Source organism: Catharus ustulatus, chromosome 22, assembly GCF_009819885.2.
Source record: "Catharus ustulatus isolate bCatUst1 chromosome 22, bCatUst1.pri.v2, whole genome shotgun sequence".
NCBI classification, from domain to species: domain Eukaryota; kingdom Metazoa; phylum Chordata; class Aves; order Passeriformes; family Turdidae; genus Catharus; species Catharus ustulatus.
Genome location: NC_046242.1, coordinates 4,192,779 through 4,210,246, shown reverse-complemented (window position 1 = coordinate 4,210,246; position 17,468 = coordinate 4,192,779). Strand labels below are relative to the sequence as shown.

General features: G+C 48.1%; 1 protein-coding gene across 3 annotated transcripts; it reads right to left on the bottom strand.

The window, feature by feature from the left end:
* Nucleotides 1-323: 323 nt before the first annotated feature.
* NUFIP2 (nuclear FMR1 interacting protein 2) lies at nucleotides 324-15,855 on the bottom strand. Of its 3 annotated transcripts, none has more exons than XM_033078149.2 (5): nucleotides 15,639-15,855; nucleotides 11,091-12,800; nucleotides 3,533-3,565; nucleotides 2,907-2,961; nucleotides 324-2,606 (listed from the first exon to the last, which is right to left on the bottom strand). In XM_033078149.2, the coding sequence occupies exons 1-4, from the start codon at nucleotides 15,820-15,822 to the stop codon at nucleotides 2,909-2,911; spliced, it is 1,980 nt and encodes a 659-aa protein (XP_032934040.1). In that variant the 5' UTR covers nucleotides 15,823-15,855; the 3' UTR covers nucleotides 324-2,606; nucleotides 2,907-2,908. The 3 variants fall into 3 exon arrangements, with proteins under 3 accessions (XP_032934040.1, XP_032934041.1, XP_032934039.1); XM_033078150.1 differs by having other exon boundaries at nucleotides 324-2,289; XM_033078148.2 differs by having other exon boundaries at nucleotides 324-2,961.
* Nucleotides 15,856-17,468: the final 1,613 nt, after the last annotated feature.

The following is a 17,468-nucleotide window of genomic DNA, read 5'->3' as shown; positions in this document are numbered from 1 at the left end:
TCTGAACCTGGACTGATACAATACATGATGACTATATAGTATCACACTCAGTATTATACTATATAGCTTTGGATACATCAAATGGAGTAGGCAATCCATAGTCAAATGTTTAAGCGTGGCAGAAAGCGAGCGTCTTACACAAGGTACAGAATTCAGTTTCATTGTCCCACCATGAATTCAAGCGTCTCATTCAGGAACAATCTTATTAAAAGTATAAAAACAAATTTAAAAAACCACATGCTACATACTCCTAATTAAAAAAAGAAAAAAAAAAAGAAAAAGAAAAGAAAAGAAAGCGATAGAATTACAGAATATTCTGAGTTGGAAGAGACCCATCAGGATTGAGTCCAACTGCTGGCCCTGTGCAGGACACCCCAAGAATCCCACCCTGTGCCTGAAAGCATTGCCCAAACTCTTCCTGACCTCAGACAAGTTTGGTGCTGTGACCACTTCCCAGGGGAGCGTGTTCCAGTGCTCAACCTCCCTGTGGGTGAAGCTTTTCCTGCTATCCAGCCCCTGACTCAGCTTCAGGCTGTTCCCTGTCACTGGTTGTGAGAGTGAAGAGATTGGTACCTGCCCCTCTGCTGGTCTGGGGGAGGATGTTGAAGACCACAATGAGGTCTCTCCTCCAGCTGAACAAACCAAGTGATCTCAGCAGGCTTCCCCTCCAGACCCTTCCCCATCCTCACGGGCTCCTTGGGATGCTCTCTAACGGGGTCTTTCCCACATTGTGGTGCCCAGAACTGCCCAAGACCTCGAGGTGAGGTTATACCAGTGCAGAGCAAAGCAGGACAGGTCATGCTGGGCCTGGTGCCCACCAGGACATTGCTGACCCTCCTGGCTGCCAGGGCACTGCTGACTCAGATCCAACAGGAGCCCCAGCTCCTTTACAAGGTGCTGCTCTCCAGCCTCTCATTCCCAGCCTGTCCAGGGCTGCAGAATCCAACACTCACTCTTGGTAAACCTCATACAGTTGCTGATTGCCCATCTCTCATTTCTGAGAGCTCTCTGCCCTAGAGGGAGTCAACAGTTCCTCCCAGTTTAGTGTGTCAGCAAAATTAGTATCTCTGAGTCCTGAACTCAGGTTGTTAATGAGATGTTGGAGAGAAATGGGCTGAGGACAGAGCCCTGTGGAACCCTCTGGTGACTGGACAGCAACCTGATGGACAAAGGGTATTCCAAAGTTTTGGGTTTATCTATTCCATGTAATGCCCCAGAGGGTCCAGTCTCATTTTAGGAGACACCAACTGCTGCTGATTTGGACACCCATGGGCAGGATTAGGCCACAGACACCCATGATGAGCTCTGGGTACATAGGGAGCTGGGGCTGGTCAACAAACCCATTCTGCTTTATTAATTCCTCGCTCTTGCACTGGACCCTGTGAACTTTCCACCTGTTAAAAAAACCCAGAAAAACTACCCGACCCCCAGATGATTTGGACATGTTACACAAACTGCAATGGGACAGAGGGGTTACACAGCTGGAACCTGCACTCTGCTCAGCCTTCCCTACCACTGCTTTCCTTTCCCTGGGATTATTTTTTTATTATTTTTTTAAAATTATTATTTTCATTCCTAAGTCCTCCATTTTTTTTTGTAATAAAATATATTTTTATTAAGAGATAATTAGAAGCAGAGCCCGGAAATACACAGACTGCATTAAAATATAAAAGAGCATCTCCAAGGGGCAGGAAGCCCAGCCATTGGCGTTCTATGGACAAATTGAAAAGGATTCAAATTCCCATTTTTTTTCTTTTTTTTAAAAACTTTTTTCATTTTTTTGTTATTTTGAGAAATTTTTTTAAGAGAAAAAATAATTCGAGAAGGGTGAAAGTTAGCAGAACTCAATTCCTCTTCAGTTTTCCAACGAAAATGGGAAAAAAATCCAGCACATTTAGTGTTAGGAGACAGACAGAGCAAATATGAAGCACCTACAGTTGAAAGCAGAAGATACTTTTTTTTGTCTTTTTTTTTTTTTTTTTTCCTTGCTCCCAGTAATACAATAGCATTAACCTGTGGGAACAGTGAGGGGTTTTTTTTGTTTGTTTTTTTCCATATTAAATGCCTAAACAGATTGCTTATTTTTCCATGTTGTCTTTTAAAATGAAATAACTCTTCAGTTGCAATAGTCCAACGTGTAACAGGAGCCAGGTCAACTGTGTGACTTCACCATGCATCCTAGAACTGCAGTATTACCATCTTTCCCTCAGCAGAATGATCCTTTTAAGACAATATCACCAGCATAGGATTGCTGCTTTACTCCTGGCAAAACATGCGGATTATAATTCTCTGGAAAAAAAAAAAGAAACTCTGCAAACTTCAAGGCGTTTCTCCAGCATTCCATGGAAAACAAATCAGAAAAAAAAATAAAAAAAAAAAAAGAAACCAAACAGGAGGAGGTGGAAGGGAAAGGGGAGATGAAGGATGGTGAATCATCCTGATTTCCCTGTGATTAGTGTGTCACTACAGTCACAGAACATGAAACAGAAACCTTGTCAAGTGGAAATGCCTCTCCAGTGGGTTGCTGTTGCCCATGTAGACGACAGCAGGAACTTTGAAACCGGGCTTGTAATTGAGTCTGTATTCCTTAATCACTTGCATTCACTCTTTAAACAAAAACAAAACAAAACAAAAATGAAAAAAAAAAAAATCTATTCAGTACCGGAGATTAAATAATCACGTGTGTAGTCTCGTTGAAATAAATTTTCAGATTCCTTAAGAAGTCTAATTACTTTCAGTTGCCATTTTTAAATAACTATATATATATTTGTATATATTATCCTGTGATTCTAGTTATGGTTCCTCTGCTGCACTGAAGATTTAGAAGGAGCATAAAAGCCTTTTTGTCCCCCACGAACAGCACAAATGCTGCAGAAAGGTTAGAACAGGCAGTCTTGTCTTGCTACCTTCATTGATCCGGGCGATCCATGGCTTCATCATAAGTGATTATCCTTTTGGGATCTGGAAAGAAAGCAGAATTCTAAGTTTTGGACAAGTTAATTTCAGGCCCTGTGGTTGAAAATAAACACAAGGTGCTGGGCTGTGAACAGACTTTTCCTTCGGATGCCCTCCTCCTGCCAAGCCACCCCAGGGCCAGGTTGGCTCCCCCAGGGCAGAGCCTGCTCCCCACAGCAGCAAACAGGTCTCCACATGTGGCTCTTCCCAAACAAAACCTCTTCTCAGGTGACTTGTGGGGATACACCAGAATTTAAAACTTATTATTGGATGTGACATCCAACACCAGAAATAGAAAGCAATTTTTATACACATAAGGAAGAGTCATTAAATCTAATTTGACACTGGGTTTATTGCTCTTTTAGAGACTCTGCTTCTCTCCAAGCAGCTCACCATTATAGCAAAGCTTATTGTCCTGACTTTCAGCGATCTGAAACAGAGATAAATCCAGACTACAAACCGCAGGCGCTGAAGAACTGAATCCAGTCATCTCCAGACAGAGACAATCCACTCTCACTCATCCCCCCTCCCAACAGACAGAGTAATTCAGTTCATTTATTCCTTCCAACATCCTTACCTTGCTTCTGCAAATTCCAAACCGCTTCCATTTCTGTGGAGGCAAAAGGAGAGCACTGTTACTATGCAGATTGATGCTGCCATTAGAGACCACTCCAAACTCACTTTAATTTTCCAAGTGCGGCAATTGTGCCAAGGCTTTCAAACAGAGCCAACCCCCTCCCACCCAGCAGCACAGCCCCAGCCCACAGGACTACACAAATTTGACATGAAATAATCCAGCAATCAAAGGCAAGAGGATGGCTGTAACATAGTCTTAAGGGTCAGAGAGCCAAGCTGAGCATCACAAATGTCACCACTATTTACCAGTCCTACATATCACCATCTAACTTCAGGCTTTACTACTTTGACTCCAACACTGCTTTGCACATTACAGCCTACATGAGGAGCCTGGAGAGATGATTTTTACAAGTTGATGCTTAGTGAGTGTGAAATGAGAACTGCTGGACACGGTGAGCTGCACATGGTTCACAGCATGCGTGTGCTGAAGCACCAGGCAAGGGCTGGGGCTGCTGTGTGAACATCTGCAGAGATGCTGCCAGCACTGTCCAGGAGCAAGGTGTGATGCTCCACACACCTGGCCTGCAGTTCCTCCCCCAGTTTACCTCCACAACACATTTGTAGGTTAAAGACAAACCCTTCCCAGTTCTCCCTGGACATGTACATGCTTTTGCTTACCTAAGAAATAACAGCAAAGTTAAATGCTCTTTTCATTAGCACTGAGAAACAGAAGGCTCTTTCCTTTAAAATATCCCCCAAAGATGCATCTTTAGAGAACCATTCAAAATAACTACTTTGAGCTGTTATCAAGAGCTAGAATATTTTTAAGACACTAACTGTATCCTGTGCCCAAGTTCAATAGACAAAATTACAGAAAATGAGTATTAGCTGGAACACAACCTGCAAGAATCACTTTCAAATCACTTTTCTGCCAGAAAGGGTGACAAGACCTTAGTAAGGGCTAGGAAAAGGGAATGGCAAGGGATTATCTACATGGGATGTGCAGTAAAGCACAAAACAAGGCAGTAAGTAAACTAAACAGCATGGGAAAGGAAGGAGAAAAAGCCCTACAAAACCCACAGCCTCAGCACGATGTGTGCCAAGTGTCACCTCCATCAATCGCCTCCCTTCTCCAACCCTTCATCTGTCTTTTGTCCACTACAATCTCCAGCTCCCTGGGGCAGGAAATTGCATGCAAATAAATATTGTCAGCCCTCCCTGCACAATTAAGCCTTTTGTAAGGAAGGCCCCCTGACAAAATTTTACGAGGTCTGTTATTTTTGCATCAGGATAGTAACAGCAACACTTTACACTTCTATTGGGGAGCCCTAAGTGCTTTGGGAATAGTAGCCAGCCTCTAACACCCCAGGGACAGAAGCAGGCTGGCGAGGGACTGCCTCCCTCATCTGCCAGATGCAGATTCCCCTGAAGTAAAATGAACCAGCTACTAAAATTACCTCCCGTGGAGCGAGTTTTCCATTCAGCGCAGTTTGATGCATCATTTCCTAACAGCTAAAGAACATCTCCCATTTTAACAGCTTTCCCCAAAGGCAGGGGACAGAAAACTACTCTCGAGTTGTTGGTTCCTGCACATTAGAGTAACCTTTGAGCACGAAACACAAGGCAGAGCTGAAGCACCTCCCACCACTATATGCCCATGCACAGATCACGTTGTCTTGTGCCTTAACTGCTCTGGACACCACAGGAATGTGAACTCCTTGTATTAAGAGTATCTGACAATAAGATAAACAGATATAAAATAGAGATACTGTAAAGAACACACAAAAAAACTACTAAGTTGACAAAACTCTGTTTCAAAAAACCCCTAACAAACCTACAAAACCTTTTCAGACTTCCATTTCCCTTCTCCTCCTTCAGAAAGGGGGGGTGGTGTAAAGTGTCCTGGAAATCCCAGACACCTGGATACAGTGGCTGGCAGATGCTCAGCCTGAGCAAGCTACAAAACCAAAGATCATCAGCAAACAATGCAATAATAGCTCTTACTAAATATCACCTGCCATCAGCAGAGCAAGGTCCTCCCCTCCACCTGGCACACAGGGACAGGGGACAGCACAGATTAAGTACAAGAAAACAAGTCTTAGGCTAACTGCAACACAAAACTAGGGAAAAAAAGGCATTTCTTCAATCTTAAAATGGAATTGTATGATTTATTCTGCTTTATATGGTAATACAGTAAAGTTTTCCTGCCAGTTCCAGGCTGTGATCACCTATGACTGGCAAAAGGTGCTGTGACAAATGCCATGGTCACTGTCACAGGGTGACTTGGTGACTGACCTGGTGGACAGGCAGCTCAGCAGAGCCACACTGCTCAATGCCTGGCTCCAGCCAAGCAGAAGGAAAGACAGCCCTCAAGAACTGGGCATGCAAGAGGCCCCAAGCCTTTCAGCCCTTATTTGGGCTCAGAGCTCTTTCCTTGAGCCTCTTTTCCCTGGATAAAGCTTCCAGAGCGAGTTTAAGCAAAGGACTCCTACAGTTGCTCACCCTGCATGAGAAAAGGGGCATTCTCACCATCAACCTGAGCTCAGTCTCTCAGATACTGCCCAAAACTGGTGCTTTCCAAACACCTGCCCAACAGGAGCCACCACTCCAAAAACCAGACATGTGGCTGGGGAAACAGCAAACCTTCTTCTCAAGTGGACTCCAACCCAGCTGGGAGAAAACCCATCAACAAACCCTTGCACAACCCAGCATCAAAGCCAGCCCTGCCCAAGCCAGGGGCAGAATTAGGTCACCTCCTATGCCCCTTCCAATATGTTTTCCAGGATTTTTTTAACAATTAGCTGGCCTCTCCACAGCCCTCAAGCTGATGGTTTGTTGAGGAACAGCCTGGGGCAGACAGTCCCAGCCACATTCACCTAAACCATTTTTTCTGGGGACTATCACTGAAACAAAGGGCCACTGGAGGAAAGCTTTGATGTCAGGAACAGACCAAGGCACACTCTGGTGAATTGTGCTGGGATTCCTCATAGGTCAATAAACTTTACAGCAGGACTGGTACATAACCTTGGAGGGCAAATAAGTGTTTCTGTAATAACTTGCTAAGGCACTTTTACACACTTTTTCCTTGCTACAGAGGCAGTCCCTGTTCACAGAAGTGTCTGCACAATGCCATGCTACTATTTCACTGTCCTTATAAATCCCAAACTTGTCCCTAAAATAAAACACTAAAAAGTAACAACAAGGGACCATTCTTGTTCGATTTTTTTCTGTTTGTATCTGCAGGACAATGATTAAGTATGGGGATTGCCCTGGGAACAAAGCAAAGAATAAGTATTCCATGCTGTGGAGACTCATGCCTGTACAGCATACACTGAACTCATCCTGACAACTGGAAAGAGCAGGGACTGGAAGGAGAATTAAATCAGCTTTTGCCCCACAAGGCCATAACCAACAGAGCAAGCTCTAACCCCTTCCCACCATGGGGGGGGATGGGAAACCAAGGCTTTTTCCCCCCCCCTTTCCTGATGTAAAGGATGAAAATTGCTGAATTCACAGCTCTGCTATTTCTTCTGACCCAGTTCACCATTCTGACAAACGCCACTCCTGGCTGGCCCACGCTGCCTTGCTCTATTTTCCATGCTGCTCTCCTGCTTCTTCACGCGAGCAGAGATGCTGCTGCAACTGAGATGCTGACAAGGAACAAAGCAGCAGCACAGGCAGAAATTCAGGGGCAAGAACAAGGGAAACCCTGCAGCTCCCTCTCATCCACCCATGTGGTCTTTGCTGCTGTGCAGCTGAGCTGGAGGCCTCAATTATTTGCTTTTTAGCTCAGGACAAGCAAATTATTGAGCTTCCCACCACAAAGCTTGCCATCTAGTGCTCAGTGTTAGTGACAGACTGGCCTGGAAGACTGCAACTGCCTGAACATGACAAAATTCTCCAAAGCACTGACAATTATTCTGATATGAAGTGCTTCATCCAGCTGTCTTTAAAAGAAGGACTAAAGCAGTAAGAAGATGCTGGTTTCGATGCAAGTAAAGCTGACATACACTCAGCCTTCTTATCTGAACAACCAAAATATCTGCAATAATCAGTTTTACCTCAAAAAGATAAGGATTTTGGCAATGCCACACCAAGGCAGAAGTTCAACTTCTAACCTAGATAGGGGGAAATGACTTGAAATGAGAGCACCACTCTCATTTTCTTCCAGTCCCCCCTGTGAAGGCAATCCCTGTCTCCAAGCACATCCAGAGCAGGCCCACCCATCCAGTGGTGAGCTAAATCAGATCTCCCTTGGTAAATCAGATCTGTCATCCACAGCACGGGCTGTCAATGAAAGCAGCCACAGTGAAGGATCGTGTTTTACACTCAGGCAAGTCAGATGACCAAGGGAGTCTTTCTGGCCTTTAAACTGAGGGGGAAAAAAAGAAAGAAGCAAGGCATGAAGCAGAGGTACAAGGAAACCAACAGGAAAAGCTTCCAAGAACAAGAGAGTGCATCATCATCCTTGCCTAAATGTTCCCAGTGCTCTGACTTCTGGACAAAAAGCAGTCAGGGTACAGGCAAAGGAACACAGCAATCCTCCAGCAGGACCTCACTGTGCTCTGCAGTCAGCCAGTCTCACACCCCAGCACTCAGGGATCCTGTGGTGAGTTACAGGAGCACTGTACCAGAGCCAGTTCTCTCTGGGTGCCACCTCCTCTACCCATCTTCCCACAGGGAAGCTGTGAAGCAATTACAGTTTATAATGTCCTGTGCAATTGCTGGGCAAACCATGCACAGGAAAGCCTAGTTTTCTGGAACAAAGCTACTGAGTAAGCTGGAGGCTTTCCCAGAGAAATTTACAGTCCAGGATGAGGATCCACACAACCTGGTCACAGTTAAAGGCACAAACAGAGCAAAAAAAGAGTGCACATTTGTGACATTCAAAGCATAGCAACCACTCACACCACAGCTCACTGCTCTCTGCAGCCCCCAGAGCTTCATCCTTGCACTAAAACACTGCTCATGGAGCTCAGGGTAGGAATCACACCAGGACCCCACAGTGCTCCACACTCACCCTTGTCCTGTGATCATTTCTCTTTGTGTTCATAACCCCAAGGGCAGGGCAGATGCAAAGATCAAACTACTGAGACTTTGCTCACAAGCAAACAGATCAATCTGAGAGGGAGAAGTTCACCTGACTCTCAAAACCAAAACCAAACAGTCTGAGGACCCGACTGCCTGGAATGCCCCAACACCAACCCAGGCAAACCCACAAGCTCCAGAGCAAGGAGGAAAAGGCAGCTTGTGAAAAGGAACTGAGTGAAATCGTTCTTTTCCTACTGCAGAGGAATTGGCTGGCTTGGAGCTGGACCTCAGGAAAACAGCCCAAGATAAACGGAGAGAATAGTGTGGGAATTAACCCTGGCACTGCTGTCCTGCAAACACAGCCTGGGTTTGAGGCATTTCACAGCACACAGTGAGCTCTGACTGCATGACCACAGCCATGAAGAGAGGACAGGAGGCATCTTTCCTCCATATATTCCTTAACCCAACTCACTGCAAAGACAGGAAATGCAACACCCATCATCATTACAGAAGTACTAAGACCTGGACTGATCCCTTGCTTTGTAAAGCTGTAATAGCTCTTGAACACCAAATAGGAAAAAAGACAAGCCCAAGCAGTTTGGAGCACCCCATCACTGCATTAATGACAATGCTGATTGGGAACATTCATCATCTTTTACCCCTAAGTAACAGCTTGAAGATGGCACATACATAGCATGAAAAAGAAATTAGCAGAGATGAGTGCTGGGGAAGGATCGGGTGTCCCCAGGCCATCATGAGAGCGTTTGCTCTGGATGCTCAGAGCAAGACCATTCACATGCAGAAGAAAAGCAGAAGAGTATTTTAACGGGCACTTTAAGTGGCCATTCTTGCCAACAAATGTAATTAACTCCTGTGTTTAGAAGAGCTCAACTGCAACCAGGCTTTGAAGTTAACACCTCCTTGAGAGGACATGGGATGGGAGTGTTCTTTATTTTCCTGTTGTTCCTATTGTTTCACTGAGGCCTGCCTTTCACAGCAAGTGAGAATGGGAGAGCTGATGAGTCTTGCTGGCAGAACAATTGCTTTTCCACAAGTTCGCACCGACAAAAACAGAGAGGCAACAGAAATCTAGGGAATATTTGCAAAATTAAGAAAAATATCATCGAGGATTTTCTTCCATGTTATGCTTTCTGGTGAGAAACTGGGATTTAAGCTGCAAGCAGATATAAAAAATGAGACTAGAAAGCCTGCTTTAATGCTGGAATAAACTGAGCAGAAGAGAGAGGACCCAGATAAAATCAATTGATGAACGCTGTTCTCAAGAATACTAGAGCTTGAAATGTTAACGTCTTGAGAGGGAGATGACCTGGAAAAAATATTTGGAGTTATTATTTTTAAATGACTGGGCTTGTTATTACTACAGGAAGGCATTCGAGTTTGTGCTAAACAGAGTTTGTGAAGCAGTAATTTAAGAACTTTGCAGAGGGTGAAAACAGCAAATTTGCCAAAATACCAAAAGCCAAGTACACACCCTCTGCAGAGGGGAGCAAGACATTATCCCTATATGCGTGTGGAATAAAAACCACAAAAAGCATGATTGCCTTGTTCCCTTCAGGGTAGAGAGGTGCAGGGAGAGGGAAGGGTGTCAAAAACAGGAACTGCCCCTGTGTTGGTCAAGAGTGAGTAAATAACACTGTGACAAAAGGGAACACAACCAGGCTCTTGCTAACACTGAGCCAGCACCAAAAGGCAAGAACTGCCCCAAGTCCTCAGAGCTTCTGGGGCTGAGGCTAAAGCAGAAAAAGCCATCCCACAGGCTTCCCTCTCTTCGTTCCCATTTTGAGGTGTCTGTATCGTGTTTGAGTCATTTCAATCTCAAAAAAAAACAGGAAAAAAAAGGGAGCTGAACTACAAAGGAGTCCATGAAAGCAATAAAATCATCTGAAAGATGTGGCCTACAAAGACAAGCAGAGAATTCAATCTGCAGCTTACAGAGGAGCTGATAAGAAAAGATTGGTCTTGCTGTTGCCATAATACTCAAGGGCAGAGAAAAAGTGTGTGTGGGGCACACTTAAAAAAACAAATCACACCTACAGCAGTAGGAATAATTTTTCCTTCCTTCAAAGGCATGATTTCATGGTCTGATCTGCCCAGGGGAGAAGCTGCAACACTTTGGTGGCAGAGGTGTGAGTACAGACGATGAAGCCTTCACAGTGACAGAATTTCACCTGGTACAGCTGGAACAGAGCAGCTGAACCTACACATTTAACTCCTTCCAATGCCGAGTGGCTTATGAGGACCTGCTAAGTATCATCTCTATCAACATCACTCATGCTTGTCCACAGGAACAGGGAAACAAACACCTCTTCACATTAATTAATCAACTCTTTGAGTAACTTCCCCAGACTGTTATGGCCAGAGAGGACATGCAAGCAAAAAAAGGGCAATTTTCAAAACAATTAAAACTGCTGGAAAGAACACACCATGTTATAATATTGCACTTATAAAAACAAAATAAAATTGAAAAAAAAAAAGGAATGCCTTTAGGCAGCAAGTTAAGCCATTACCTTTAGTGTGATATAGAATAGCAGCCCTCAGGTCAAAAGAACCCCAGCTATCTTTCCTTTCTAGGCCTCTCTGGTACCTCTGTTCTTTGGCGGAGGCTAGCAAATTGTTCGTAGGAGAGGCCAGAGGATTCTCTACTTCATAGTCTTTTGAAAGAAACACTAAAGCACCTTGGCTACCGGTGTCTGCCTTTTGTAGGTCACCTGTGTGATGCGACTCCAAAGCTAAGACACCACCCTCAACAGCAGTCCCAGGCTTAAGAATAGCACTAAGAATTTGAGGGCTAGTCCGTTTATCCAGCTCATAAGCCTTAGGAAACACAGGTTGTTCAGTTCCTGAGGGAATGATTTCAGCACACTGTGAAACCAAAGTGGCAGGATATTCCCCTTGAAATGTCACTTCCATTAACTGATTATCCGCAGATTTCCCCACAATGGTTTCAGGTCCAGCACTGGGCTCGTTTATGAAAGACAAGCCCCACTGATTCTGGAAGATATCCCCCAGGTTCTGCTGATTCGTCTGCGAAGGGAAATCGACTTGCGCTGTCCCCAGGAGCACAGTTTGCATATTTGAAGGGTAGATAAAAAGGCCAGATTTCTTTTGTTCGAGGGTTGTCGAAGTTGTACTCGCGTCCTGGGGTGCTGACTCGGAGGAGGTGGATGGTACAGTACTAGCAGCAGCGGAGAGCAGTGGCTGGGCCCCTGGGGAATACACACTTCCATCGTTCCCCGCCAGGATCGGCCCGTTGGAGAAGCTGGCAGAAGTGACAGATTTCATAGCAGACATGGGGACTTGGGACAGTCGACTTGATGTTTGGGCCTGAGTTTCCCCAGCAGATGATGAAGATGACGAGGATGACGTGGATGGGGTTTGAGCTGCTTTGTTGAGGTTTTCTTTAACTTTACTTGCATAACTAATTTTGGGAACAATTTTAGCACTGCTATTGTCCACTGGAAAAACTGGGGGTGGTTTAAATAAGGTCCATGAGTCCTCTTTAGATGTAGTCGAGGATGCGTGCTTCCCTTTGGGCCGGTCATCAAACTTCTTGCTGCTAATCCCAGGTTTGGCATCCGAGTTTTTCCTCGGTACATCCCCGAGCCCAGGCTTTCCCCGGCCCGCTCCACCAGCCCCAGCCTCGTATTTCCAAACAGGCTTAGTATTTTCAATTCGGTTCCCCTTTTGTTCACTATAATCAGGTTTGAAACTGTCAAGTTCCTGTTTCAAGGTTGGTGCGCTGACCTCCTGCTGCATTATTTTGTCCTGTACTAGATTCAAGTTCTCACAACCCTTGGCACTGTTGCGCCTGCCTTTCCTTTTTTTAGGTGTAGTATATCCACTCTCGGAGCCACTACCATCGTTGTCGGCCCCTTTGCCTACGTAGCCATTTGTGATGTAGCTGGAATTATTGGTCACCACGCCGTTTGGAATAGACACTCCCTCTGGCTTGTCTGAGGACTGGTTTTCTCTGTGTTTGTTTTCGTAGGACTTCTCATTCTTTTTGTCCATGCTATTTTTCTGAATGAAGTTCTTGGTTTTGATTCCAGCTTTCCCCAAAGCACTGGCCTTCACAGTCTGCTTTGGGGTGACGTTGGAATCTACGAGCTGTTGGCTGCCATTGGGTACCCTGGATCCTGGGCTGGTGGCTTCATCAGAGCACAGGCCCTTTAGTGACACTTCTCGTTCTCCTGCGTTACCATTTAGCTCTCCGTAGCCTAGAGGGAAGCCAAAAACAGCAAAAGGCAAGAATTAGAATGTGAAATGTTAGACTTGTCATTGCAGAAAGCTGCAGTCAGCCCCAAACATATCCAGTTTCCTCATGCAGACATTTTAAAATAGGAAAATATCTAGTCTCTGAGGTAAAGCTGCATAAATTTATTTGCTGGAACACACAGCAAGAAGGGTTAAGCAGGAAGGACCAGCCGTGCATAACTGAGTGACACACAGATAACACAACAAAGCAAAAGAAAATACACATACTATGCCAGGAAAATATACTGTACTGAAGATCACTGGCAAGTCAGAGAGCTATTTCATCAGCTACTATTTCCAGGTCACAGAGAGGAAAAAATTAATTCCCAGGATGCTTCAAGACAGCAGGATTCATTGCCTTTATGACAAGATCAGGATATAGCATGTGAAAAAGGGACAACTCCTACCATCTCCATCAGCTCCTGGGCCTGCAACACCAGCAGTCCTCCTTCCCACCCTCCTCCCAAACACCATCTCAGCAAAGAGGTGGGGGAAAAAAATTATTTCCAAAAGGACATGTGCAAGTCCAGTTGGAAGACAGAGGGAAGAAAATGTGACATCTCCTCACTGCATTTCAAGATAGCGACCAGCACCTCCCTACATGTGCTCCTCAGCCCTGAAAAGGTGATAAAACTGAGAAAAACTGCCTCCCTGCAAGCACCCTTCTGCTGCCACCAGCAGTGGGTGTCTTGCACTCTGAAAAAAATCTATTTCAGAGTTCCCAAGAGAGCTGGTATGAGCCTGAGACTCAAGAAATAAAGTATTTGCTGAAGGCTCCAACTCATTAAAGCATGAGATCGTGCTGTAGACTCAGTTTTCCTTTCTCCTTCTGAAGCTCACTTCCAGGCCTTATGGTTCTGGGACTGCAATTCAAGCAGAGCTGGAAGGCCAGGACAGTCCACACTGAACCACTCTAACTTCTTTGCTTTTCCCTTTTCAAACCTCTCTGGCCAGAAGCCTGCTGCTTTCGAGGACCCTGGCTAGAGCCCCAAGAGAAGCCCTGGAGCCCCAGTGGGAGACAGGGAGAGCACACGGTGCCCTGCTCAACAAATGCACTCCAGCTGCAGAGGAGCAGAGGGATCCCTCCTCTGCTCCTCTGACTCATCCGTCCTCCTTCCCCAGGCTGGAAAGCCTCACATCCCCCACAACCACTGACCCACCTAAGGCTCCATCTGCAGCCACGGTGGCAAGGAACCAGCACAGAAAGGGAGTCCCTCAACAACTGGAGCGGGCAAAACTCCAGCTTGAAAGAAGAATGTTTTTGTTGTTGCCGATGTTGTTGAAATTAACTGCTGTAACTAAAAATCATTGTTACCCTCACATCCTGGAGCCTCAGATGTCTGGCAGATGTAACAGCTCAAGTTGTGTGCAAGTCGGGAACACAAGAATCCTTGTAGGAATCTTTACAGAAATTCCACAACGGAGTTTGCCGAGGGGGATCAAAAAGGATTTTACTACATGCCAGTATCTGTAACCACCACAACTTCCACTATAACTTTCAAATATGTCGTTAAGAAAATTAACCATAAATACTTCACCCCAGAGGGAACTAGAATGGTGGGATCCTCTAAAATTAAGTATTTCAGAATAGCCTGAAGAGGAAGCCCTCTCAAGAACAGAGTGTTACAGCTGACCTTGTATGACTCAAGACTTCTGACACCACTTGTTAATGAAACAAAACAATAAGAGTGGTCATAAGACCATTGCAGATGAGGAGTGAAAGAATAAAATGAAGAACAAAATCCATTTCAGTAAGTCAGTGTGTCAGCAGTTTCTAGTTCCAATTCTCAAGCATTCACAGCTCAGCTGCCTTTCTCCAAATCAACATTTGGCACAGCTGGCCTTGGCCTGGACACGGAGGCGCAGCAACCAAAATTTAGGGGAGAGGACAAAAAACAGGATGGTAAGAACAGGTGAAGAAGATCTGGCAAGCTCATGAAACGTCTGAGAGCTCAGAAGGGAGGGGTGCCAGCCTAGGCACATATTAAAACCCTGGGCACGCTGCAAACAGTGAAATGACTTCTCAGCTTATTTTTGCTCGGTAACTTATTTTAGCGTGTGTCCGATCAGGGCCCTCTCTGCATGCCCAGGCTGCACACGGGGCACTGCCGACCCCGCTCTGCTGCTGCCAGGCCCCCTCCCACCTCGTTATGTAAAAGGAAAATTCAAGGGAAGAAAAAAAAAAAAAAATGTACGCGGCACTCCGGCCGGCTGGCGGCCACGCACTCGCTCTGACCCCGCACAAACCCCCCCAAAGGGACTGCCGGAGCCGGGGAGCCCCTCAGCAGCGCGGCGGGGGCTCCGGCCCTGCCCGGGCTCGGCTCCCCCGCGCCGCTAACCGGCCACCGCCTCTGCGGCGCTGCCGCCCGGCCAGCAGCGGCTCGGCACGGCCCGGGAGCCGCAGCCCCGGCGGGGAGGAGGCGGCCGAGCGCCCTGGGCCGGGCCGGGCCGCACCGCCTCCCGCGGCCGCCGGCGGGGCCGGGCCGGGCCCCTCCGCCAGCTCTGACTCATTGATCCTGGCGCTCATCAATGGCTCGGCCGCCCCCCGCGCCCCCCGTGTGCCCCCGGGGCCCGGCCGGCGGGCCCAGCGCGGCCCGGCCCCACGTGCCGGCGGGCGGCGGTGCCGGCGGGCCCGCGGCTCCGCAGCCCCAACATGGCGGACAGGAAGCGGCCCCAGCGCGGCGGAGAAGCTTCGAGCCGGGCCGGGGGAGGCGGCGGCGGCGGCGGAGGAGGAGGAAGAGAGGGGGGCCCCACCGCCGCCCCGCGAAGGTCACAGGCCCCGTCCCGCTGCCCGCTCCAACCTGGTCTCCGCTTCGGCGCCTCCGTGTGCTGCGGGCCGCCGTGCTTGTGCTCGTGGCGGAGCGGCGGCTTGGGCTGGGCTCGGCCGTCGGGCGGCGGCAGGTAGGCGCTCTGCGGGTGGTGGTGGTGGTGCCCGTAGTAGTAATAGTGGTGGTGATGATGGTGGTGGTGGGGCTGCTCCTCCATGGGGGGCGGCTGGCGGGGCCGGGCCGGGCTGGGCGCTCGCTGCTGGGCCGTGCGGCTCCGGCGCGGGGACGCGGCTGGCGCGGGGGAGGCGGCGGACTGGCAGCGCCCGCCCTGCAATCAGCGAGCGCCGCCGCCGCGCCCGCCCCCCGCCCCGCCCCGCCCCGCCGCACCGCGGCCGGGGGAGAGCCGGCCCGGCCAGAGCGGACCCGCCCGGCCGCCCCCTCCCCGGGCCGGCGGCAGGTGAGGCTGCCAGCGACGGGGCTGTTTCGGGGCGGGCGCGCTTCGCCCCCTCCCCGTGCGAGCGCGGCAGAGCCAGAACGAGCGGCCGCGGCGGAGCCGCCTCCGTCCCCGGCCTTTGCCGTTGGGATGTTCCATAACCGGCGGGCAGCGGCGTGCGGCCCCGGGGGGGTTTCACCGCAGGGTCACCGGGAGGAGGGCGGCCCGGGATGCTGCAAAACCCCGTTTTACCGTCATGAAGCGGGTGAACCGCGCCCCGGGGCAGGCGGAGAGGGTTGGAACGGCCCCAGCCAGGGCCACGCGGAGGGGATCTGGGCAGGGATGTGAACACTGAGCGGCGGCGCTCCCAGCAGCAGGCACGGAAAGCGCGGAGCAGCAGCAGCAGCAGCGCCCCGAATCGCTGCCGGGCCGAGCTGCAGCACTCCCGCGGCAGCCGGAGCTCACCCGGCTCCAGGGCTCCACCCGCAGCCGCCCGGGCAGACCCGCACGGAGCCGCCACCGGGCGGGCTCAGCACCCACCCGGCCCGGGAAAGGTGGGCTCAACAAATACACCTGTGCACCGGATTTAACTGATGCTTAACAAAAAAATCCAAGGGTGATGGGGAAGCCCGAGAGTGTAAGGAGGAGAACTCTTGAAACTTAACAGAATTTCCCACAGATTTCATACCGTTTCAATCTGATTTTCCCCACTTGAGCATGTTCGGGGGGTGATGGCAGCTATATGAGCTGAACTCCCGCCTGCGCTCTGACCAGCCTCTAGTGCAGGAGGGCAAGACATTCAACTGCTGTTCCTGGATTTCTCCTCAACACCAAGGCCCAATTCTCCAGACAGGGTTGGGGGTTGTATGGATCTGTGAGGAACTGAAGCTGGAGTTAATTAGGAATGTAGGAAAAGGGCAGAGAAAATGGGGAGACCCACGAGTCACACAGGCTAGAGACAGAGGCAGAGTTCTGCTCCAAGTCATTTGCTGCTCTGATGTGATTAATTGTCTCCAAATAGTCCCAACAGTGTGCACTGCAACAACAGGGAGGAAAATTTACAAAATAAAATGTATTCATGTAATTAAAGACTATTACAATTAATGTGCACAAAAGATATAAACAGGCTCCATAGATAGTCTTCAAAATATAGAGCTTTTCCTTGCAACTTAATGGTCTGTTCTATTTTTCACTATTTTAATAAACAAAATTAATAAAGTTCATGTGTCTAGAAAAGCCCTATCAGACTTTGGCACCGTACAAGAGCCCTTGTCTGGAGCTTTTACAGTTCCCAAGCTTTATTTTAAGAGAACACAGTTGAAAGTTTATGCCTCAAACACAGCTTCCCACTTCACCCTCCTCTCTACTACAAAGGAGATAAAGCTCTTCCTTACCAGAAATACCAACTTCAACATTAATACAGAGGGTTT